Raw genomic sequence first — 24,550 nt, forward strand, 5'->3', positions numbered from 1 at the left:
GGAAACGTCAATCATTTTTCTGCTGCTTTAACTACCAACAAACCACCTGCTGGGCATAGGTTACCAGTTGATGACTGGTGTGTTCATACGGATGAGAAACTGACCAAACCCACGTATATCCAGGATATGTGTCCACGTGTAGGATTGTGATTTCCAGGATATTTATGTTCCGCGTCACAACCTGAAAACGTATACAGTTTGCATGAATATATTGTCAGTAAAAGTTGGAAGTTGGCCTGGCAGGCAGGTTCTGGCTTCAGTTTAAATAAAACGGACCTGGATTTGTCGTAATTTCCACCTGTGTTTTTAATAAAATCGGTTTCAAACCCAAGTTTGGTTTCGCTGGCAGTTCTGCTATTAGTAACATTAGTGATCAATTACATACAATGAAGGTGCTCATTGGGGGACGAATAAGTTATGAGGTGAAAAATAAATGTGGCAAACATGATTTTATTTTTGGATATATTGAGACTTGGAAATTGCAGTTGGACATTTTTTGTAATTATTGCAATTTTGCATTTTCTTCCGAGTAGAAATTATAAGAGATTTTTGTGGGATACAAATAAAAATGAACTGCAAAGTTTTGTTAGTATTTGCAGGTTTGTTTGTTGGAGGTAAGTTCGTATATTGAATTAGGTTTGGGCATATTTTAAAACCCGAGTAAAAAAATCTGTCCGATAAAATATTGTCGAACAAACCAAACGATACTTCCAATTGCAAAATAAAACAAACTATGATAATGTAAAACGCAAAATGAAAACCGAAATGTAATTTCAGTAATTTTATTTCACAGGATGGTTGCAAGGTAATATGTGGTATTGGAACAATGTTGTAAAGTTCAGACAGTACAATAAGATCGAAAGCCACGTTGTTATGCCTTATATGGGCACATGCTTCAATCAGCGCTTCCTGAGTCGGGTTAAAGACTTTCGATGTCAAATTGACTCATGGCTTTACAATTAATACAAATAATAACACTGAAAATTTGGCTGTTTAAACAATTGGTGGCTTTATTTGTTCTAAAACCCTTATAGCCAAGTTGTTATGTTGCTCAAACATTATTCCGTCTCTTGCTTGTTTTATTACAGGCAATGCAATTAAGTGCTACGATTGCGCATACAACTCAGTCGTGGGGTCAGATTGCAAGAGCGCACCCATTCCCGAAAAATACGTGACTGAATGCGCTTCTACAGAAACAACTTGCCTTAAAGCTGTTGTTGAATCAGCAGGTGATGACGTTTGACTGCTTGGTTTTTCGTGTTATAAACGGCAACAATATTGCAATAATTTGTTTGTTTTGTCTTTATTTCTGTTCCTTGACGTATTTGTGTGACGTATAGTGTGACGTATAGTGTGGCGTATTTGTGTGACGTATAGTGTGACGTATAGTGTGACGTATTTGTGTGACGTAAACATGATTAGAATAAGTTAAAGTTTTGCAAATCCAAAACTTGCCAAAAAAACAAAAAACAATCTTCCATTTTGCAGGTAATAAAGCTGATATTCGTTATATTTTACTTAAACCATCCGAAGTTTTAATAACAACGCTCTGAAAATGACAAAAGTGTTTTGTGTGACCATATCATCCCCCTCTCTGTATTGAACAGGTTCGACAGTGATATCTCGCAGTTGTGGCTTCGGCGGTGGTGTAAATGGATGCGTGTTTGGAGCATGCTCATACTCTTGCACGACTGGTGAGTGGAAGTGGTTTAAGAACTGATATACAACTCACGTTGGTGGCGATATAAACCTCATGATCGGACGAAGTCTGCTTTATTCTGATTCTTGGTGAGCGGACAATGCCTGAATGTATTAAGAGTCTGTCGCCGAGTCAGAGCTGTAAATACGCCAGGAACTGGAGCTCAAAACCCGGCCCGAACCCGAATCGCTTTTGGGAAAGTCGTTTAGGCCAGAAAGTTTGAATAACAGGCGTATACATTAACGCATCAGAAAAGACTATGACAACAAACACACAATTGGTCTTGAACAAGGCGTTTTAGGGCTGTTTGACATTAGGTCAGGTCCAGAAACTGGCTACTTAGCTCGCGAAATATTTTTTTAAATGCTGACACAAAGTGTAAAGTCAGGCCCGAATCGAGCGGTGGAACCATTAACACTGAGCTTGGGCTGGCCCCCGACCTGAGAACTTCTGGTAAGTGGCGCAAAAGAGCATTAGCGTTTATGGTGCTGACTCAGCAATTTGGGTTTATGGTAAGAATAAGCTGAGTCAGCACCATAAACGCTAATGCTCTTTTGCGCCACTTACCAGAAATTCTCAGGTCGGGGGCCAGCCCAAGCTCAGTGTTAGTAGCTCTACCGAATCGAGCACGTGTATTTTTTAAAACAAGCCCGAACCCGGCCCGACTTACAACTCTGCGCAGAGCTGCCTGTTTCATTGCGAGCCCGCTCAATTTTTGTTCTTAAGTTTTCGCTTTAGGGAGTTTGTGAGCCCAATTTAGCTTGGGTTGGAACAGTGCTGCCTAAGTTTCTTGCTCAGAGAAACACAAGTAGCTACCCGAGCCAGGAATAGAACTAACAATTTCGTGAGCACAAGGGAGCTACTTTATTCAACAAAATTCAAATGTCAATTGCAACATGCTAAAATATTTACCAGAATAATTTCCCACAAAATTATGTTCACACGGGCCTAATTATAGTTTTGTATTCTGCAGACCTCTGCAACAGCTCAAACAGTGTGAAGATAAGCATCCTCGCTATGATTGGAGCAATCGTTTCCGGGTTTCTATTGGCAAACTTTTGAACGGGCAAAGTTCACCACTTATGTATATATACAAGATATTTCTTCAATCTGTTATATTTTTCTTCATTAATCGACAACTACTATTGCTGTTACTCGAAACAAAAAAACACACTTACCTAAATATTTCTTATTGGGATCAATCACTCCACCGTGATTTCCTCAACCGGGGTTCCAAACCACTTTTGATTGGTCACAAGGATAGTTTATTTGGTGTCAAAAATCCATTGCTGACAATTTCGATTTCCTCTGATATATTTCTTTGGGACAATTTTTTTTTACCTCTACATTGGCTCATTTATCTGAAAACAACAACAACAACAAATCTTATAATAGCATTTTGCTTCTGTGAGTGACTTAGTATTCTAAATCGTTAGTATAGGCAGGGTTGCCACCGACATGGACAACAAAGTAGGGAAAAAGCATTATAAGTTTACACGCAACAAAATGAATGCTTTTAAACAAATCTTTGCATTTATACGAGCCATGTCATATCACGTGCCATATTTTTTGCCAGAAATAATCTGTTCCAGCAACTCCTTGTCCGTAAAAGATACTTCTTGCATCTCAGGACAGCTTAGGGTTAGGTTTATTTTTACTTGTTGCGGGGATTTGACTTGTTTTTGTTAAAAATAAGACAAAATAATGACTCAAGTTTCAAACAAGGTAATTACTTAAGACCATAGAAATAAGGAATATAAATTTTTCTAAGACATTGCTCCTTAAAATAAGGACTAACCTTAGAAATGAGGACTGTATGGCAACCGGGGGATAGGTAGAGTGGTGGGATGATTTATCCGGTTCGCACCGGTTCTTTAGAAGCGTCTCACAAAATTTTATGAGATCAGCAAACCAGTGAGCATTACTGGTTACTGTCAATGAACTTTTTGTAACAAAACCAGCTGAAAAATATGACTTTCGTGATAAAACCGGCTGACAAAAATTTGAATTCCACCACTGGATAGGCCTAAAAGTTAAAAACACGAAAGTAACAAAACCCACTTGGATAGAACTGAATGAAAAGGTTATGAGGATCAAGTGAGAAAGGAGAAGGATCAAGGCAGGGCACCTGACACGGCGGGGGCGTTAGCTTCATGAAAGTGGTAGAGCTAGTAATACAGGAACTCACCACACTGACTTAGCATTTATTGTTACCGGAAACGCCTATGCTCCGTTGCGCTATCTGCCGGAACTCTCCAAACCGGCGTGTTGTGAGCGGTGTTAGCAATTCTACCCATGTTAGAAATGCTTGTTTTGTGAAAGAGGACCGTGTTGACGCCATGTTGTGGGTTGAATGCAAAACTTCGTGTTGGTGTTTTTACGTGAAGAAAACTTCTTAACGGATCCACGCTTCCCGGGTTTGTATCTTCCACTTGTAGGTTGTGATTTCCGCAAGTTTGGTTTCTGCGTTACAGAGTCACATGAGTTAACGGAAATGATGATTATAAAAGTGTTTAACGTACAGGTAGATTGAATGATAATAATCATTGTCTTGTTTTTAGTTAGCAGGACACAGCAGAATTATCTACGGTTAAGACTATGATACACGGATAAGCTTTTAGTGTTTCCTTGTATGTTAGCAAGGTGAAGTTTGGAAAGGCATTGTTCTATTTTTCAATCCTATGATATTCGTTTTTTTACAGCAATTGTGAAAGAAATATTTTGCATTACAAGTAACTATGATTCGTAAAACATTGATTTTCTTGGTGGCTTTGTTTGCTGGAGGTGAGTCAACACGTATCACGTTGCTTTGTGTAAAATGGCTGTTCAAATCGCGTGTTTAATGGGTAATAACGAAGTTTAGGAAAATATTTAATACTTTTCAAAAACCCAAGGTAAAAACAATCAAATTGACTACCGAATTTCATGACAAATAAAGTTTGCTAGTTTCTAAATAAAAAAAGTTTGCAAATTTGTAAATATTTCTTACTGAAACTTTTTTAGAAAAAATGATGTGCAAGATATAAAATAAATGAAAGTTACTCATTAATTATATCGTTAAAGCTAAAAGGTTAACTGAAGTGGTGTGCTTTATATGTGTTTTTAATTCCAGGCAATGCACTTCAGTGCTACAACTGTACGTACAGCACCATTCTTAAAGACTCCCAACCCGACTGCCAAAGCGCACCTATTCCTGAAAACTATCTCCTAAATTGTAGCAGTTCCCTTACTGCTTGTGTTAAAGTAGTCGTCGAAGTAGTAGGTGTGTATGCCAGAGTTGCAAGTCGGGCCGGGTTCGAGCTTAGGTATTTGTGAGAAAACGGGCTTAAAACTGGCCTGACTTTACGTTCCGTTTCTGCCATTTTTTAAATAAAATCACTCAGCTAAGTAACAAGTCTCTGGCTTGAATCTATTGCCCACCCTACGCTAAAACGTATTGTTTACCCCATTGTCTACTATTTTTTATTGTGTTTGTTGTCTTTTTTCTTATCCTTTGTTGCAAGGCTTTCGTGGCCTCTCAATCAAAATTTCGGGCCTAAAACGAGCTTCTCAAAAACGTTTCGGGTTCGGGCCGGGCAAGTGTTATGTTCATTTACACATTTGTAGAAAGTTGGGAATTCATTTTTTTGCATTTACATATTGCTTTGTAATACTGGTTGTTTAACTTACGAAAGGTAAAAATACAAACTGCAGACAGTGCACATTGTTTCAACCTATAAGGCAGTGGTTCCCAACCGGGGTGCCAATTGCAATGCTCAAGGGTGCCGCGAGATATTAATATTGCAATACTGCTGCCCAGTATTTATCATAACTTTAACCAGTTTAAGTGCGGACATTATTTTTTTCTAACCGAGTTTCAGTTTGTATTAAGTTTCGCGTATCACATTTATTTCCAGCTTCTTATTTCATACGGTTATTTGAAATACAGAAACCTCATAAAATTGATCCCGTTTTGCCAGGGTGCCGCAAACTATTTATCTCTTTGATAGGGTGCCGCAAGGTCAAAAAGGTAGGAAACCACTGCTATAAGGTTTCATCAGTGCAGCTGGTGACGCAAGATAGGCCATATTGGATAGTGTAGCCATGTAACAGCACTCCAGTTTGTTAGATGCCACAGGCTGGAAAGCCATGCCTCCATCATAGTTCGAAACAGTGTGCACTGTCTGCAACTTATCATCTATTGGCTTGATGCCTTTGCTGTCAAAATATATTTTTGGCATTTAAATGCAATATTTTAACTCTTCAAATTATTGTACAGGGACGACCACCATAGTTCGCAGTTGTGGATCGCCACCCGACGGTTGTTTGGGATCTGGAGCGTGTAGATATTCCTGTAAAACCGGTGAGTGGATAGAAGATATTTTCCTGCGCAAACAGGATATGTGGGTGTAAACCTGGCTACGTGTTGTAGGATGAGGTTTTACGAGTTTGAGTGTATGCATCATAAGCGAATGACAAATGTTTTCAAAACAAGCACACACCTACGTGTTGTCATACAAGTATTTAAAATAAAAGTACTTAACTGACATAATATACTTACTTTTCACGCCTTATTACGCCTTAAGACATTTGTCTTGCAAGATATGCCTGATAAAGGCGTCTTGAAAAGGACGTCGAAACGTCGATTGTTTACAATAAAACTGATAAATGATCATTACTCGGTGCTAAAATTATGCCTGGCAGCAATAGCCTATTTTATATTATACTCACATTAAACCAATCGTTGTTGTGTGTTTTGCAGATAGATGCAACAGCTCAAGCAGTGTGAAGATTAGCATCCTCGCTATGATCGGAGCAATCGTTTCCGGGTTTCTACTGGCAAACTTCTGAACGGGCGAGGTCCACCACCTATATGTGAACCTGTTATATTTTTATGTATTATTCGACAACAATCCTTACCTTTACCCGAAAAAAATTGTGTCACAAGAATAGTCTGATTTAATGTCACTTAAAAATACTTGAAAAAACAAATGACTGATTTTTTCCTATGTTTCAAGTTTAACAGTTGGCTTCCCTAAAAGTGGCAGACAATTGACGTTTGATCGTAAATATATACGTGGCACAATCTGGTTGGTTCTAAGATGTTTAAAGTTTCGCGATAAATCAGAAAATCCCAAAATGTGAGTATTTGTGTTACGCCTTTTCTTTGTTCTGCTGCAATAACGGGCTGTCAGTACCTAATTAAAACTTTTCTGGGGTAAATTCAGTTCTGGTTTAAACTAGGATTTGCTTACAATTCTGATATTTAACGCACATTGGACTGTGTGACTGTGACCCGTACAAGCTATTACGTCGCGGTTGTGGCAACGTTTGGTATCCATAATCTTATAACTTATATATGTTGTTGATTGTTGTACGAATGAGGAAAGGAAACAAGGAACAGAGATTGTGAAACATCAAATATTTAATTGTGCTTGTTTTTTACCATATTCATTAATTTGGATTCGACTGCGTAATTTGTTGTGAAATAAAATTTTACATCAATCTTGTGACATTATACGCGCTCTAACTTTGGATTTTGTCCATATATGGTTGTTGCGTTTGATCGAGGAGCAAGGAATAGCATCAATCATTTAATTGCTTTCGTACCTTATTGTTTAGATGCATTCGACTAAGTGATTTGTACAATGGGATAAAATTTTACATCAATCTTGTGCAAATGTACGCGCTGTAACTTTGGATTTTGTCCATATATGGTTGTTGCGCTACGATTGAAAAACAGAAACCAGGAACAGAAACCAATAACATAAATCATTTAAATGCGCTTACTTATTACTTTATTCATTAATTTGCATTCGACAAGGTGATTTATAGTTAAATTAAATTTTACATCAATCTTGTGGCAATATACGCGCTCTAACTTTGGATTTTGTCCATCTATGGTTGTTGCGCTTAATTGCGGACCAATTAGGAATATAAAGAAACATCAATCATTTAATTGGTTTCGTACTTTAGAATTAAGCCAACACTTCAAGGTGACATTGTGACAAATGTGGCGAATGTGAAGTCAGATTTAATCAAACCCCTTTTATTTGAACCCATAAGCTGTTTCCTGCTCGATAAATCAATTAGTTGTAAATAAGTCGCTATCAAGTTTACAGAGCTGTACTAACAATTGTATGTTATACCGACGTTTCGACGTCTCATACAGGTCGCCTTCGCCAGGGAAAAAAATAACACTGAATGCGACTAGAACAGTGTACTATAAACAATAGAAAAAATACTTTAACGGAAGCACGTCACAATGCAACGAAACCTCTGTGCGATAACGAAAGATTAGGCCTATAATCTTTGTGTAGGATGTCGAAACGTCGGGATATAAATGCAATTGCCGGAAGAGCTCTATAAATTCGATATTATGCCTGACGGCTACAACCCATATATTGAGATGTTTTCTTTACTATTGTGGTGACAATATGTCATCAGTTTATTTCAGCATTTAATTGAGATCACATTTTTAACTTGTATAATTTATGTTGACCACAACCCAGCTTGATCAAACATTAGGTTTCAGTCCAAATGATTCCGGTTTGACGAAATGAACGCTTACAAATCTCAAATAGACCCTAATCCGTTTATTAGGCGAATACGCGATTAAATATTTGTGGCAAAACAGAAAAAGTAGGTTTTAAGCGCATTTGTTATCGTAAACAAGACAAGTTTTGGATTTTTTTTGTGTTTAATGGTTTGTAATGTTAACCAGAAAAAATTAAGTTTAGGCTGTGCGTTTTATAAAACTAAAAGCAAATATTATTGGACACATTCTCATGAAGAAAACAAATTAGTTACAAGTTAGGTTAACATGATTTACAGCAGCTTGGTTTCTTTAATAGTTTTCCAGAAGAAACCCGGAAACGATTGCTCCAATCATAGCAAGGATGCTTATCTTCACACTGTTTGAGTTGTTGTGGAGATCTACAAAAACAAAACCATAATTAGGTCTGTGTGAACATAATGTTTTATCGAAGTTATATGGAAACGTATATTGTAATGTTATTTTTGACATATAGTGGCCAAGATGGCCGAACTGTTTGTATTTAGGCGGCTTCGTGTTCACAAGATTTCTAATCCTGTGTCGACAATTGAGTTTTTCTGTCCACTTTCGGGTTCGAGTCACTATTTCAGGCCGTTTTCTTACAACCCTATTGGCAACACCTGTTTGACTTTGTAATGTTGTTGTAAGTGTTGTTTGCGTCGTCTTCACACTGTTTTGGCCGTTGCATCCATCTGCAAAACACAAAAAAGTTAATGTGAGTTTTGATTACTGTGAGTTTGATATGTTGGTAAGAATAGTCCAATATGAGATATTGAGCTAATCCCGGTTTTGACCCATGAGGCCACATTAGTGCAGCTGGTGACGAGAGATAGGCCGTATTGGCAAGTGTAGCCATCCATATGTGAGGCATGGCCTTACAGCGTACAACAACGTAGAGTGCTGTAAGGTGGCTAAGCTAGCTAACCTGTCTAATGTATGTTTCCAAGAACTTGGCTTAATATAATCTACTTTACATATTTAATAAGTAGGTTTTTGACAATGAAGTTTATTTTTTGAAAACATGCTATTCCCTTGGAACACTATATACGGATCTGTTCATAAGTTTAATGGTGAAAATAAGACGTAAAAAGGCCCGAATAGACGTAAAAAGCGAAATGCTTTATTGTATATCACTGATGATGGCATGAGCATTTGCCGAAACGTTTGAACAATAAAGCATGTCGTTTCTATTTGGGCCGTTATTTTCATAATTAAGCTATTCCCAAATTGTGTACGAATTTACGCTGCTTGTCATGAAACGTTAAGTTATGTTACTGAATGTGTGGTCAGGTTTTTCCCGACACAACGTGACTGTGGAAGACATCTCATATCAACTTACCGGTTTTACACGAAAAAGTGCACACTCCTCCAACACAACCATCAGGTGTTGCTATTCCCATTCCACAACTACGTATTGTTGTGGGTGAGCCTGTGTAATAAAGTAAAGGATAACAAAAACTCATTTTTCTGTTTTTGTATTTGGGGTCATAAAAACTAAAATAAATAAAAACAAACTTTGCATAAACCTGAAATTGTTGTGGCTACTTTAACACAAGATTTGCTGCTGAAGATGCTACAATCTAAAAGATATTTGGCAGGTACCGGTGAGTTTTCGCAGTCTGATTGCCCACGAATATGAGAGCTGCAACTGTAGCACTTGATAGCATTGCCTGAAATAAAACACAAATATAAGATATAAGGTCTCATCAGTGCAGCTGGTGAAACGTTTGAACCCTATTGGCAACACCTGTTCGACTTTGTAATGTTGCTTGCGTAGACTTCACACTGTTTGGTCCGTTGCATCCATCTGCAAAACACAAAAAAGTTAATGTGAGTTTTGATTACTGTGAGTTTGATAAGTTAGCAAGAATAGTCCAATATGAGATATTGAGCTAATCCCGGTTTTGACCCATGAGGCCACATTAGTGCAGCTGGTGACGAGAGATAGGCCGTATTGACAAGTGTAGGCTTTACAGCGTACAACAACGTAGAGTGCCGTAAGGTGGCTAAGCTAGCTAACCTGTCTAATGTCTGTTTCCAAGAAGCTTGCTTAATATAATCTACTTTACGTATTTAATAAGTGGGTTTTTGACAATGAAGTTTATTTTTTGAAAACATGCTATTCCCTTGGAACACTACATATGGATCTGTTCATAAGTTTAATGGTGAAAATAACGGCCCGAATAGACGTAAAAAGCGACATGCTTTATTGTATATCACTGATGATGGCATGAGCATTTGCTGAAACGTTTGAACAATAAAGGATGTCGCTTTTTTTGCTTCTATTTGGGCCGTTATTTTCATCATTAAGCTATTCCCTATTTGTGTACGAATTTACGCTGCTTGTCATGAAACGTTAAGTTATGTTACTGAATGTGTGGTCAGTTTTACCAACACACCGTGACTGTGGAAGACATCTCATACCAACTCACCGGTTTTGCACGAAAAAGTGCATAATCCGTTTACACAAACATCAGGTGTTGCTATTCCCATTCCGCAACTAAGAACTGTTGCGGTATTTCCTGTGTAATAAAGTGAAGGGTAAAAAATGTAGCAGTCCAATGCGGCGCAATACAACATCTGAAACTTTGCATTAAAATTGTTTCTAATTTGAGATAGTTGTGGGTTATTTGAAGCATAAAATATACACGGAATTGGGCAGCGCGCAAACAAAAATCTAGTTGTTTTGGGTCAACAACGAGTTTTAATGATAAACACGTTATAAAATCGCACCAAAGCATGTCAAGGTGGATAAATTTATAACCACTAACATCAAATATTATTCCTTATAGATCTGCATAAAACTCATTTTAGAGTTTTTGTATTTGGGAGCCTAAAAAACTATAATAAATGAAAACTAACTTTGTGTACACACCCAAAAGTGTTGTGGCTACTTTCAGGCAAGATTTGCTGAGACTCGGACAATCTTGGAGATATTTTGCAGCCGGTGGACTCTGGCAGTCTGCTTGCACGCCAGACGCAGAGTCGTACCCACAAGAATAGCACTTGAGAGCATTGCCTGAAACAAAGCACATATATAAAACATGTCCCGCATTTAGTGGCGGTTTTCAATCAGTTCCTCAAAGTAATTGCAGCACGGACTTCAAACCGAACACCGAGTTTATTGCGCGCCGATGTCTGTCTGACGTTGTTTTGCCACATTACGATGTGGTGAAGGTAAAATAAAAAAGGTCCTATCAGTGCAGCTGGTGACAAGAGATAGGTCGTCACTCATACACCACTGGGCATAAACCACAGAGGAAACTGGCTCACAATGGCCAAGCAACTGATTGGGAACCAAAGTGTTGTTGGTTCAGTGACAATATATTAATATAAAACTGTTTACTTTTTATTAGTAGTGATATTTAGGTTGCATTCGTTTTTGTTCCAAACCTTTTCAAATCAAGGAAATTTTTTTTGTACAAAGCAAGATTTTCAAATGCAATTATTTTTTTACATTAATTTTTATTTTTTGAAACCCTGTTTCATGGAAAACGCCATCTTACCTCCCACAAACAATGCTGCAGAGATTAGAATGATTTTGCAATTCATTTTCATCGGAATTTCACAACTGTTATTTTAGGTAACCTACAAATTAAAACAATGCAAAAAGTAAATTAAACGCATTTCTATCGTAGAATATGAATTAGCTTCAAATGTTTTGATGCATTAACAAGCAGCGTGGATCATTGCAAAAAAATGTCAAACTATCATGAATCTACTCAGAAATGTTGCTCGTTGTTAAAGCCCAGTCTATGACCAACTAAAGCAACATTTTTCCAAACTGCAATATTTAAAGACTTCAAAAACCGTTACCAGGAAAACGAACGTAAATTCCCTTAACCCTTTGAGGGTTACTGGTACATATATGTACCACAACTTTGAAGCATCGTAGAAAATTAATTTGTTGTTCGATCGATACAATTTTCACACAACCTCTCAATTTGGGTTTAATGTTTATATTTCTATGATTTTTTTGCACTTGCCACCTTCAGATCAGCTGTTTTTGTGCCTTAAAGTAGTCAGTTTTCGGTCATTCTCAAGGGCATAGGTGTTTCACTTACTGGCAAGTATACAAAAACATAAAAACAAGTGACTGATAACGTTTTTTATTGTTTATGTGTTGGTTATCAATAATTACTAGTTTTAAAAAATAAAACCCAAGTAAAAATGTAAAAATTTTGGACATACATGTTATGGTACATATATGTACCACTGTCCATTTGGGGAAAAAAGTCAAAAATTTTCAGTTTTGTTGAAAAATGCTGTTGTTTGTTTTTTAAGTCCATTTAGAACTACAAAACAGCACATTTAAGGTTTTTAGTATTTTTTATTTGTATTTTAAGACATTTCAGAACAAAAGTGACAGGAACAAAAAGTTAGTTTTTCCACTGACATATAGCATTGTGGAGGAAATTTTGTTTGCTGATGTTAGCGACACTGAAGATGACCTTGCTTTAGATGCAGAAGATGTTAAGGTTCTCCTAAAAGATTCTAAATTGTTGCTGCCAGTTCAATGCTTGATTGTACGGTAGCAAAAAACCAAAATCCTAGTGATTAGAAGAGATCTGTAGAAAGTTGAACTTCAACAACAATGAAAATATGAAACCGAGAAATGATCCAATGTATAATAGGGCTTTTAAAATTAGGCCAGTACTACAGGATTTTAATGCATCATTTCTATCAGTCCTATTTTCTTCCGTTGATGAACATGTGATCAAATTTCAAGGGCCACAATTCCAGTATTTGCAAGAAAAGATCTAGCAAAGTCAATACAATTGACAAGATCAACAATATACAAAGGTGTAAGCTTTGCACATGTCAAAAGATTCAGAACAGGACCAACAACAAGGATGTCCAGTGTGGCACATATCTTTGTTGTGCAAAGGATAGGAAATGCTTCAAACTTTATCATAAAAAATAAGTTTCTGTGCTTGATTTTGTTGTATTTTAATTTTTTGTGACCTGTTACCATTTGCTATCTATGATTTCTTCGTACAAAACTAGCATTTCCTTTTCATCTTTATATTTTGTGAAGCTCAGTTTACTGAACTGAAATCCTACACCGGTAATGACAACAACTATTGTTGAAATACCTGCACCATTATTCTATATTTACAAGTTTTCTGGCATTTTTGTATGCTGTTGACGGGTTTTTTGTAGGTTTTGTTTGTTGTTTTGTATTTACTAATCAAATACATGGAATACAAGTATTTGTTAGTAAACAAAGTTTACTTACAGTGATCCTTGAATACATTTTTTACTATAATAATGGATTTGCACCAAAATTGAAAAAAAAAAATTTCAAAAAAAAATTCCCCCAGATGGTTGCTGGTACATATATGTACCATGCTCTAAAATAAACAAACTAAGAAATTACAAAAAAATTTTTGAGGGAATACTTTTTTTGACCCATTTTAACTAAGATTTGTTGACTGAATTAAAAAAAGCAGTGCACAAAAAAGTGTGTCCCTCAAAGGGTTAACTCCAAAACCCAATGGACGTACCAGGAACTTTCGTATTGTTTTTCGATCAGGAAATTATATGAAACCCTTATTGTTACACACAAGGAAGGAAAACCCAATGTGGTATTCAACTTCAGTTGCTTCTATTAGCTCCTTGCTAATTACGATTTCGTTTAGGATATTTCCCACGACCCACATTGTTTCCCACACAAGGAAGCAAAATCCATTGTACTTTATTGTTTGAGCTAGAGATCTGCAAAAACAAAACTAAAATTAGGTCTGCGTGGACATAATATTTGGTAGAAATTATATGGAAGCATATATTAATGTTGTTTTTGACATATAGGGGGAAAGTCGTGTAATTTGGACCCTGCGTGTAATTTGGAACTTGCCTATATTTCGGAATATACGCAAAGTTGCATAATATCTCTTATATAGCTTGAAAAAGGACTTGATATAAGGTTTACGGCCACCAAGCTCCAAACTTGATGCTCTACTTTCCGTTTGTTATAGAGAGAAAAACAGAATTTGCAAATTTGATAATTTTTTTAGGTTTCAAACTTTTTGCGTTTCTAAATTACTGTTTAGTGTAAATCTCAGTGGGTATGATTTTTGTGAGTTACAATTATTAATGCATTTAGCATACAAAGAACAATCCGTTAACACTTTCCAAAAGTAAAATAAATTGGGCAAAAAAATTGCGTGTGAAAGTGTGTAATTTGGACCGGGTAGCTTATAATAAAGCTCAGTGCAGGATTTACATTCATTATATTTTGGTTTACCAATTATTGCTTTAACTTGCCATCATTGTGCTGTTTTGCAGTATTCTGCGAGTTTTCTTTCATTTCAGCTATCTTAGTAATTCCATTTATGGCCTTTTTTTCTTTAAGATGTTTTTCATTTTAATTTTTTATCCCATTTTTGATTTCATTCATTAAAATTGAAATATTTTGTGAAACATTGTGGTAATGTAATAAAAGCTTGATTAGGTTGGTATCTAAGGCTGTTAACGTTCGTTTTGAGGAACTCATGAAAGAGAGGTCGCACGGATTTTAAGTGGTCCATTTTACACACGACTTTGGTCCAAATTACACACTATGCGTGTAAAATAGACCACTTCGCGAAAAAAATTTAAATGCATTTTACTCTTTTTACGTTAATATCCAAACATTGCTTTTTTGCAAATGAATACTCAGCGTCATAACTTAACGAATCGCATAAACCGCCCTTTATTTGAAGGACTACTTTTTATTTTATGAAGGTTCAAACTTAGGGGGTCCAAATTACACGACTTTCCCCAGTTAGTGGCCAAGATAGCCGAACTGTTTGTATCCAATCGCTTTTGGGTTAGAGACCAATTTTGGGTTAGAAACCCAGGCCGTTTCCTTACAACCCTATGGGATACACTTTTTCGACTGTGTAATATTGTTTGCATCGTATCTCAAAAAATAGTTTATGTTTGAATGTAGTGGTGTTGTTAAGCAAAAGGGAGCAAGCCCTGAGGAAACGTCAATCATTTGACTACTTTACCATTAACTATCAACAAATCACTTGTTGTGTAAACGTCACCTTTTGTTGAAGACTCAGCTGTGTGCGGAAAAGAAACCAAACGGGCGTAAAACTGGAAACAAAACCTGAAGACCGAAACTCTACTCAATTTTTTAATCCAAGGTGACATTGTGACAAATGTGGGTGAATGTGAAGTCAGGTTTATTCAAACCCCTTTTATTTAAACCCATCAGCTGTTTCCTGCTTGATGAATTAATTAGTTGTAATCAAGTCGCTATCAAGTTTATGGAGCTCTTCTGGCAAATGTAATTTTATTCCAACGTTTCGACGTCCTATACAGGTCGTCTTCATCAGGGTAAGTAACATTGAATGCGCGTAGTGCAGTGCACGATGAACAAAGGAAAGAAGCATGGAACGCAAGCACGTCACAACGCAACGAAACCACTGCACGATAACGAATGATTGGGCCCATAGGCGCCGAGTATGTGGTGGCGGGCCACTTTGGTTATTTTGGTTTGTTGTATCGGTTTTGCATAAAACATCGTAAAATCTGAAGAAAATCAGGATAGCTTTCGCATAAAAGCAAAAACACGTTCTTTAAAACTACAACCTCTTTTGGTCAGTGTCTTGTTTATGACGCCAAACAATTGTTTGCTAGTCAATGTTTTGCCGCTATTGTGTACAACAGTGGTTCTCAAACTTTTTGGTGTTGCGACGCCTCTGGAAAAGTTTTCTGGACTTGCGACGCACCAGTAAATAAAGTTAACACGGAAACTTATTATTAAAGTTGTGTTTATTGACACAACAACAAAAAGCCACGAAACGGAACTATTTTGCGACGCCCTTGGAAAATTGAAACGGCGAACCAGGGCGTCGCGACGCACAGTTTGAGAACTACTGCTGTACAATGCGGAAGTTTTGTAATTACCGGTTTTCTCAGGTAATATAAGACAACATCAAGAACTTAACTAAACATTTTCCAACGATACTAAACCAACGATTTACGTTACAGCAACGTGTTCAAAAATAAATGTTATTTCACACATTTCGTTTTTATTTATATGACGAAAGTTGCATTCTATAGGAAGTTTGGGCTTTAAAGTTTAGATCTTGAGTATATAACTGTGCTTTTACAGAAATCGTCCTGAACCAACGTGCGCTCATGACAGATGATTCAAGTTACGGATAATCATAGGTTAGTAAACTAAAGTTTTCAGTACACCTAAATCAATCTGTGTTTTTCGTGTTGCAATGTATTGTAAAAAAATAATATTGATTTCGCCGATATAATGGCATCCTCAGTTCTAAGCAAGAAATAAAATAAAGTTATTTAGGCAATAAAAGATGTAAAAATAATAAAAGACTGCTACAAAGACAACACACTACTCGACAATCAAACGTTAAAGCCGGTACAACATAACGAGTCTTTTATTATTTTTGGGAAATTTCCCACCGGTTAAGAACCACTGGTCTAGGACGTCGAAACGTCGGGATAAAATACAATTACCGGAAAAGCTCTGAAAAACTTGATATTATGCCTGGCAGCGACAACTCATATACTGAGATGTTTTCTTTACTATTGTGGTGATAATATCTCATTAGTTTATTTTACCATTTAATTGAGATCACATTATTAATTTGAATAACTTATGTTGACCACAACCCAACGTAATCAAACATTAAGTTTTAGTCGAAATGATTCCAGTTTGACGAAATGAACGTTTATGAAACCAAAATAAGTCATAATCCGTTCATTTAAATAGGCTTTAATCCGTTTATTAGGCGAATACACGATTAAATATTTGTGACAAAACTGAAAAGTAGGTTTCAAGTACATCTGTTCGTAAACAAGACAGGTTTTGGATTATTTTAGTGTTTCTTGGTTGGTGATGTTAATCAGAATAAATCAAGCATGTGCGTTTTTTTTAAATTAGAAAGGAGACATTATCATCAAAGAAACAAAAAAACAAATAAGTTTTAATACAGTGACATAATTTATAGATGCTGTACAGTATTTGAAAAATTTAGCAGAAAAAGTTAGAAATCAAAATTAGATTGTGTTGTAAATAAGTTGTAATATAGTGAGGTGTTTATAGACGATGTATTCTTTTTTTAAAAGTTTGCCAGTAGAAACCCGGAAACGATTGCTCCAATCATAGCGAGGATGCTTATCTTCACACTGTTTGAGCTGTTGCAGAGGTCTGCAAACACAAAAAAGTTAATGTGAGTTTTGATTACTGTGAGTTTGATATGTTAGTAAAGACAGTCCAATAGCAGATAAGTAGGCTGAACTGCAAACATGCTATTCCCTAATTTTGTCGTTAAGCTTTAAGTTATGCAACCACACCATGAATGCGTTGTCAGGTTTTCACCAACAAATCGTGAAAGACACCTAATATCCACTCACCGGTTTCACACGAATAAGTGCACTTTCCTCCCACACAACCATCGAATGCCCATCCACAACTACGTTCTGTTGTGGACACCCCTGTGTAATAAAGTAAAGGGTAACAATCACTGTTTTACAACGCATACGAAAGTTGTCTTCTAGTTGTTTTGGCCAAAAAAACAAAAAAACAAAAATAAGTAAAAGCAATCTTTGTATACACACCCGAAATTGTTGTCACTTTTTTCAGACAAGAACTGAAAATGATACAATTTTTGAGATATTTTTCAGGAACCAGTGAGTTTTCACACCCTAAGTCCGTATAGCTGCAACTGTAGCACTTGAGTGCATTGCCTGAAATAAAACACAAATATAAGATACAAGGTCTCATTAGTGCAGCTGGTGCTAGAGATAGACCGTATTGGCTAGGGTAACTATCCAACGGCAATTGAGTTTGTTGGGAGTAACAGGGTAAAAACCAATGTCTCACCTAGTCAGCGCGATTCCACAACTGGGCAAACGCCACAGAGGAAACTGGATCACAATGGACAAGCAACTGCTTGGGAACTAATGTAAAGTCGGCTCAGTGTCAATATATTAATATTGAACTGTTTACTTTTTATTAATAGTGATATTTGGGTGTAGTGTTTTTTTAAGGTGTCAAATTTCTCCAGCGGTTTCCCAAATAAGCAAATATTGCTATTTTTTGTATTTAAATGAAACACTTGCGGTCTCTTAAACCTACTTAGCGGTCACCCAAACCAAACCTTAAATAAAACACTGTTTAGGTGACATTTGTTTTTGATCGCAAACCTAACAACGAAATAAATTTTGTACAAGTCAAGATTTTTAAATGCAATGTTTCATGCAAAACGCCAACTTACCACCGACAAACACAGCTGCAAAGATTAGAAGGATTTTGCAATTCATTTTTATCGGAATTTCACAACTGTTATTTTAGGTAACCTACAAATTAAAACAATGCAAAAAGTAAATCAAAAACACATTTCAAGCGTAAAAAATGAATTAAGTGCAAAGTTTTGATGCATTATCAAGCAGCGTAGCTCATTGCAAAAAAACTCTTAAACTATCACCAAACTAATCGTAGAAGTTACATATTGTTTACGTCCAGTCTATGACCAACTAAAGCAACATTTTTCCAAACTGCAATATTTAAAGACTTTAACCAACCTTTACCCGGAAGACGAACTTAAAATCCAAAACCGTATTTGGTCACCAGCAGCTTTCTAATTCTAAAACCCACATTGTTTCACACACAATAAAGCGAAATCGATTGTAATCAATTTTCGTTACTTTTACTGTTATTTCGTTCAGGAAGTTTCCTAAAAATAACATTGTTTTACACACAAGAAAGCAACAGCTTTTTCATTTTATTGCGATTTTTAATTTTCGTTGCTTCTACTATTAAGCTTCTTGCCAATTTCGATTTCGTTTAGGAAATTTTTTAAAAACAACATTGTTTCACACGTGAAAGCGAAACTTATTGCACTTTATTGTGTTTTCGTTGCTTCTAACTAACCTTAATCTAACCTTAATTGCAACTTCGTTTATGAAATTTATAAAACAACGCGAGCGATATTTTGAAACTTGTGGTAATGTTTATCAATTTATATTGCTCTGTTAAATTGCAAATGAACACAAACATAGGTTAAGCCGGGTTCGGTTAAACCAAGTCTTCGCTAACTCGTTTGCATCGTTTGCACCCAAACATTTGTCAGGATTAAACCAAGGTTTTCTGTATGTGTCATATTCAGTTCTTAGCTAATAAAATTCAAAAACTACTCACAGAATTAAGTTATCTCAAGTGCAGTTTATCCACAAAACGTCGAAACAAATTTAACAAGAGTCATGGACAGTTTTTTTTTTTGCGGCACAGAAGCAAAACTCTCATAGTGGTCGGTAAATCATGATGAGAAAAAACTAAAATAGTTGGTGAACATAGACTCGTATTGGAATCGGCCTTGAATTTAACTTTCTCGGACTCGCGCTCTAACAACTGAGCTGCGCATGCTCAGTGGTGAACCCGTCAAAAGTTGAATTACAATCACTGTCGCAGTGTTGAGGCCGCCTGCCTCGTATTCTGCACATTTTACAGTTGTAATACGAGATCACCAGTTCGACCATAGATCAGCCATGGTTACACACGTACCATGATCGGAAGTATCCATGCAGACCAGCGATCACGGCACACTCATATATAAATCACAATGCGCCAGATCCATTGAAGGCGCCATACCAAATAGCTTAGTTGAAAGGACGCCCCGTTAAGGCTTCCAACATAGGTTCGAACCCAACCACAGACTAAATGTTTCTACTCAATATCCTCTGTCATATGGAAATGCTTGGTACCGGCTGATGTGGGTTCTAATCTTATATCGACTATTGGGTTTTCCTGCGCACTTTATGCTTCGAGTTCCAATTTCAGGCTGTTTTCTTACAACCCTATTGGCAACACCTGTTCGGCTGTGTAATGTTGTTTACATCGTCTTTCGAGAAATAATTAACGTTTTGATGTAGTGATGCCCTTAAGCAACGTGCAGGGCAAGCCCTAAGGCAGTTTTCAAATCGTTTCGGGCCATGGACCACCGGCCCAGCAAAAATAATATCGTGGACGATTTCTTTTTGGAGCAAGATTGAAGTATGCATACGAAATAACCATTTAAGCTTAAAACATAATTCTTTAAAATCAAGTTTTAAGAAGTGAGATTTAAGTATTAACAGCTAACATTTTGATAGTCTTTCAATATGGAATATGCAATCATCTCTAGTTTATCAACAAATTTAGTGGACGTCCTATGGACCACCAAAAGAGTCATCATCAACCACTAGTGGTCCATGAACCACCAGTTGAGAACCACTGCCCTAAGAAAACGTCAATCATTTTTCTGCTGCTTTAACTAACAACAAATCACCTGCTGAGCGTAGGTTAGCAGTTGTTGACTGGTGAGTGTTTCCGGATGAGAAACTGACCAAACCTACGTATATCCAGGATATGTGTCCACGTGTAGGATTGCGATTTTCTCAACAGGATATTTATTTTCCGCGTCACAACCTGAAAACATACAGTTTGCATGAATATATTGTCAGTAAAAGTTGGAAGTCGGCTGGGCAGGCAGGTTCTGGCTTCAGTTTAAATAAAACGGACCTGGATTTGTCGTAATTTCCACTTGTTACTTTGAAAAAATCGTAATTTCCACTTGTTACTGAAAAGTTTGGTTTCGCTTACAGTTCTGCTATTAGTGACATTTGTGATCAGTTACATACAACGAAGGTCTGGCAAAAATGATTTTTAGATTTATTGAGACTTGGAAATCGTAGTTGGACATTTTTGTAATTATTGTAATTTCTCATTTTCTTCTGAGTAGAAATTATGACCTTCGTTGTAGTAGAAAGAGATTTTTCTGAGATGCAAATAAAAATGAACTGCAAAGTTTTGTTAGTATTCACAGCTTTGTTTGTTGAAGGTAAGTTCGTATATTGAATTAGGTTTGGGCATATTATAAAACCCGAGTAAAAAAATCTGTCACTCAGATGAATGTCGCAAAGCGATACATTCAATTGCAGAATAAAAATATTACATTAATTCGAAAGGCATAACAAATGTACAAAATGAAACCGGAGTTTACCAATAAGTTTTTGCTATTTTTATTGCCAAAAATGATTGCAAGGCAATATGGGTTATTGGAACAATGTATGTATTTGGAAACCATGTATGTTGTTTTTTGGTTTTTGGAACAATGTTGGTTGTAAAAGTTCAGACAGTACAATAAGACCGAAAGCCACGATGTTATGCCTTATATAGGCACATGCTTCAATCAGCGCTTCCTGAGTCGGGTTAAAGACTTTCGATGTCAAAATGGCTTATGACTTTACAATTAAATACAAAAAATAACACTGAAAGTTTGGCTGGTTAAACAATTGGTGGCTTTATTTGTTCTAAATCCCTTCTAAGCACGTGCTTTTTTGTTTATAGATTATTTGTTGCTTGTTTTATCCAGGCAATGCACTTAAGTGCTACACTTGCGCATACAACTCAGCGGTTGGAGCAGCATCAGACTGCAAAACTGCACCCATTCCCGAAAAATACGTGACTGAATGCGACAAATATATTTACCAGAATAATACAGCACAAAATTATTTTCACACAGACCTAATTATAGTTTTGTATTCTGCAGACCTCTGCAACAGCTCAAACAGTGTGAAGATAAGCATCCTCGCTATGATTGGAGCAATCGTTTCCGGGTTGCTACTGGCAAACTTTTGAACGAGCAAAGTTCACCACTTATGCATATATACAACAAGTCAACCGGTTATGTCTTTCTTTAAAATAATCAGTTGCAGCAACTTCTTGTTCGTTTAAAATACTTGTGCATCTCGCGACAGCTCAGGTCTAGGTTTACTTTTCCCTGAAGCAGGCATTTCACTGTCCTTCCAGTCAGTCTGTTCCTTGTAATTGTTGAAAATAAAACAAAATAAGTACTTAAGTCAAAGACATTTCTTAGAAATAAGGACGTGATGGCAACTCTGGTCGTATTAAATATGTCAGTGTCTGTTACGTCACGTAATTGTGCAAAATGAGATGTTTTCTTTGCTATTGTGGTGATAATACATCATCAGTTTCATTCAGCATTTAATTGAGATCACAATATTAACTTGTTGTAGCGACCCCTGTCGCTTATTTATTTCTTACGAAGCGTTACGTTTGCCTTTTTCCTATTGTGCGTGTGTTTTGCCTTTTTCGTTTGGTGCGCACGTTTGCTATGCGTTTGGTTTGACGCGTCATTCTATTATTTGCGATTGAAATAAACGGACGCTACATTTGGTGACCCCAAATCCAGAAACGACTTTTCTGGAGTTCATTAAATAAGCATGTCAACCGACGGGGATACCCAGCATGCTGTTGCGATCAAACTTCCGACTTTCTGGTCAGCAGAACCACGTGTTTGGTTCCAACAAATTGAGGCACAATTTGCATTAAAAAACATAGTTGCAGACCAAACAAAGTTTTATTATGTAGTGTCCGCACTTGATCAAGATACAGCAAAACGTATAATCGATTTATTGGAAGATCCTCCAGCAGAAAACAAGTTCGTATCAATTAAACAAAGACTGCTGGATTCTTTTGATTTATCAAATCAAGAAAGAGCAGCACGCCTGCTGAACATGGCACCTCTCGGTGACAGAAAACCTTCTGAACTTATGGACGAAATGCTAGCCCTAATGGGAAAACACCAGTCTTGCTTTCTATTCCAACATTTGTTTTTACAACATATGCCGGAAGATATTCGTATTGTCCTCGTTCAAAAAGATGTGGAAACCCCTCGCGATTTGGCAAAACAGGCGGATAAGTTATGGCTTGCTCGGACGAGCAACACAGACTACACCATTGCCAAATTAAGAAAGCAGAGGCAAGCTAAATCTACAACACTTTTCAACAGCAACGACAGTAGTCAATATTGTTTTTACCACCGGCGTTTCAAACAAGATGCACGACAATGTCGTCCACCATGTGCTGCACAACAGGGAAACGCCAAGGCCGGTTGTCCACAATGAATGGGACAACCGGCAAATCACACAACTTATTTTTCGTGTGGGATCGAGCCTCTGGTTGCAACTTTCTCGTGGACACTGGTGCTGAAATCAGTGTCTTTCCGCCTTCTGGCTATGAAAGGAGAATGAACCACAAGGGACAAAATCTCACAGCAGCTAACGGCAGCAATATAACAACCTACGGTTCCAAGTTAATTTCTCTTGATATTCCGTCCGGCAAGTTTCAATGGAAGTTTGTGCTCGCCGACGTATCTAGGCCACTACTTGGAGCAGATTTCCTTCGAGCGCACGGTTTACTTGTTGATGTTAAACGGCAATGTCTGGTACATGCTCAGTCGTTAACTAGCATGACCATAGGCAAGACAAACCAAGCGGCACCTCGCCTAAACGCAATTAGCAACGCACAATCAAGTTATGCCAAACTTTTGGCAAAGTTTCCGGACATAACAACGCCACATTTTTCTGCAGTAATGCCAAAACATGGTGTGGAACATCACATTCCCACAAGCGGCCTACCAGTGCACTCTCGGGCAAGACGACTTCCACCCGAAAAACTAGCCATTGCAAAGGCAGAATTTAGTAAAATGATGGAGTTGGGAATAGTCCGCCGTTCATCCAGTCCATGGTCGTCTCCACTTCATATGGTTCCCAAAACATCAGGTGGATGGCGCCCCTGTGGCGATTACAGGCGCCTTAATGCAGCAACACAACCAGACCATTACTCGATCCCACATATCCAGGATTTTACAGCACGACTGGCAGGGGCTAAGATTTTTTCTAAAATCGATCTGGTTCGAGGATATCACCAGGTACCCGTTGCGCCAGCAGACATTTCCAAAACGGCTGTCGTAACGCCGTTTGGGCTTTTTGAGTTTCTGCGTATGCCCTTTGGACTTAAAACTGCAGCTCAAGCGTTTCAAAGAATGATGGATACAATTTGTCAGTCTTTAAAATTCGTGTTTGTTTACCTTGATGACATATTGGTTGCAAGTAAGTCAGCTAACGAACATCGCAATCATCTTCAGCAGCTTTTTAAACAATTAGCTGACCATGAACTTGTCATTAATCTGGCCAAATGTAAGTTTGGACTGACGGAAATCGATTTTCTCGGCCATCGCTTGGATAGATTTGGTGCCAGACCCTTACCTGACAAAGTCAAGGCAATTCAAAGCTTTCCCAAATCTACCAGGCCTGCAAGAATTTGCTGGCATGATAAATTTTTACCACAGATTTCTTCCTGGTGCAGCGCAAATCATGATGCCATTGTATGAAGCACTTTCGGGCAAACCAAAACACCTGGTTTGGAACAACACAATGCTTGCAGCATTTAACAAGGCTAAAAAGGCACTTGCTGCAGCAACGCTACTTCACCACCCTATACCTCA

At 37.3% G+C, this 24,550-nt stretch overlaps 5 protein-coding genes across 5 annotated transcripts; 4 read left to right on the plus strand and 1 right to left on the minus strand.

Annotated features, from left to right (window-relative positions):
• The first annotated feature begins 568 nt into the window (after positions 1-568).
• On the plus strand, positions 569-2,763 carry LOC145214000 (uncharacterized). Its single transcript, XM_080082426.1, has 4 exons — positions 569-614; positions 1,089-1,229; positions 1,608-1,694; positions 2,673-2,763. The coding sequence occupies exons 1-4, from the start codon at positions 569-571 to the stop codon at positions 2,759-2,761; spliced, it is 363 nt and encodes a 120-aa protein (XP_079938552.1). The 3' UTR covers positions 2,762-2,763.
• Positions 2,764-4,437: 1,674 nt separating this feature from the next.
• Positions 4,438-6,529, plus strand: LOC145211907 (U-scoloptoxin(05)-Er1a-like). Its single transcript, XM_080080071.1, has 4 exons — positions 4,438-4,483; positions 4,812-4,961; positions 5,958-6,041; positions 6,441-6,529. Exons 1-4 carry the CDS (start codon positions 4,438-4,440, stop codon positions 6,527-6,529), a joined length of 369 nt encoding a protein of 122 aa, XP_079936197.1.
• Positions 6,530-8,489: 1,960 nt separating this feature from the next.
• Positions 8,490-11,786, minus strand: LOC145214380 (uncharacterized). Its single transcript, XM_080082893.1, has 4 exons — positions 11,741-11,786; positions 11,110-11,253; positions 9,574-9,663; positions 8,490-8,614 (listed from the first exon to the last, which is right to left on the minus strand). Exons 1-4 carry the CDS (start codon positions 11,784-11,786, stop codon positions 8,526-8,528), a joined length of 369 nt encoding a protein of 122 aa, XP_079939019.1. The 3' UTR covers positions 8,490-8,525.
• Positions 11,787-21,033: 9,247 nt separating this feature from the next.
• LOC145211923 (uncharacterized) lies at positions 21,034-21,879 on the plus strand. The gene is made up of 2 exons (XM_080080072.1): positions 21,034-21,079; positions 21,614-21,879. The coding sequence occupies exons 1-2, from the start codon at positions 21,034-21,036 to the stop codon at positions 21,877-21,879; spliced, it is 312 nt and encodes a 103-aa protein (XP_079936198.1).
• Positions 21,880-22,322: 443 nt separating this feature from the next.
• LOC145220937 (uncharacterized) lies at positions 22,323-23,387 on the plus strand. Its single transcript, XM_080087990.1, has one exon. The coding sequence runs from the start codon at positions 22,485-22,487 to the stop codon at positions 23,166-23,168; it is 684 nt and encodes a 227-aa protein (XP_079944116.1). The 5' UTR covers positions 22,323-22,484; the 3' UTR covers positions 23,169-23,387.
• The last annotated feature ends 1,163 nt before the right edge of the window (positions 23,388-24,550 follow it).

Source organism: Phallusia mammillata, chromosome 1, assembly GCF_965637545.1.
Source record: "Phallusia mammillata chromosome 1, kaPhaMamm4.hap1.1, whole genome shotgun sequence".
NCBI classification, from domain to species: Eukaryota; Metazoa; Chordata; class Ascidiacea; order Phlebobranchia; family Ascidiidae; genus Phallusia; species Phallusia mammillata.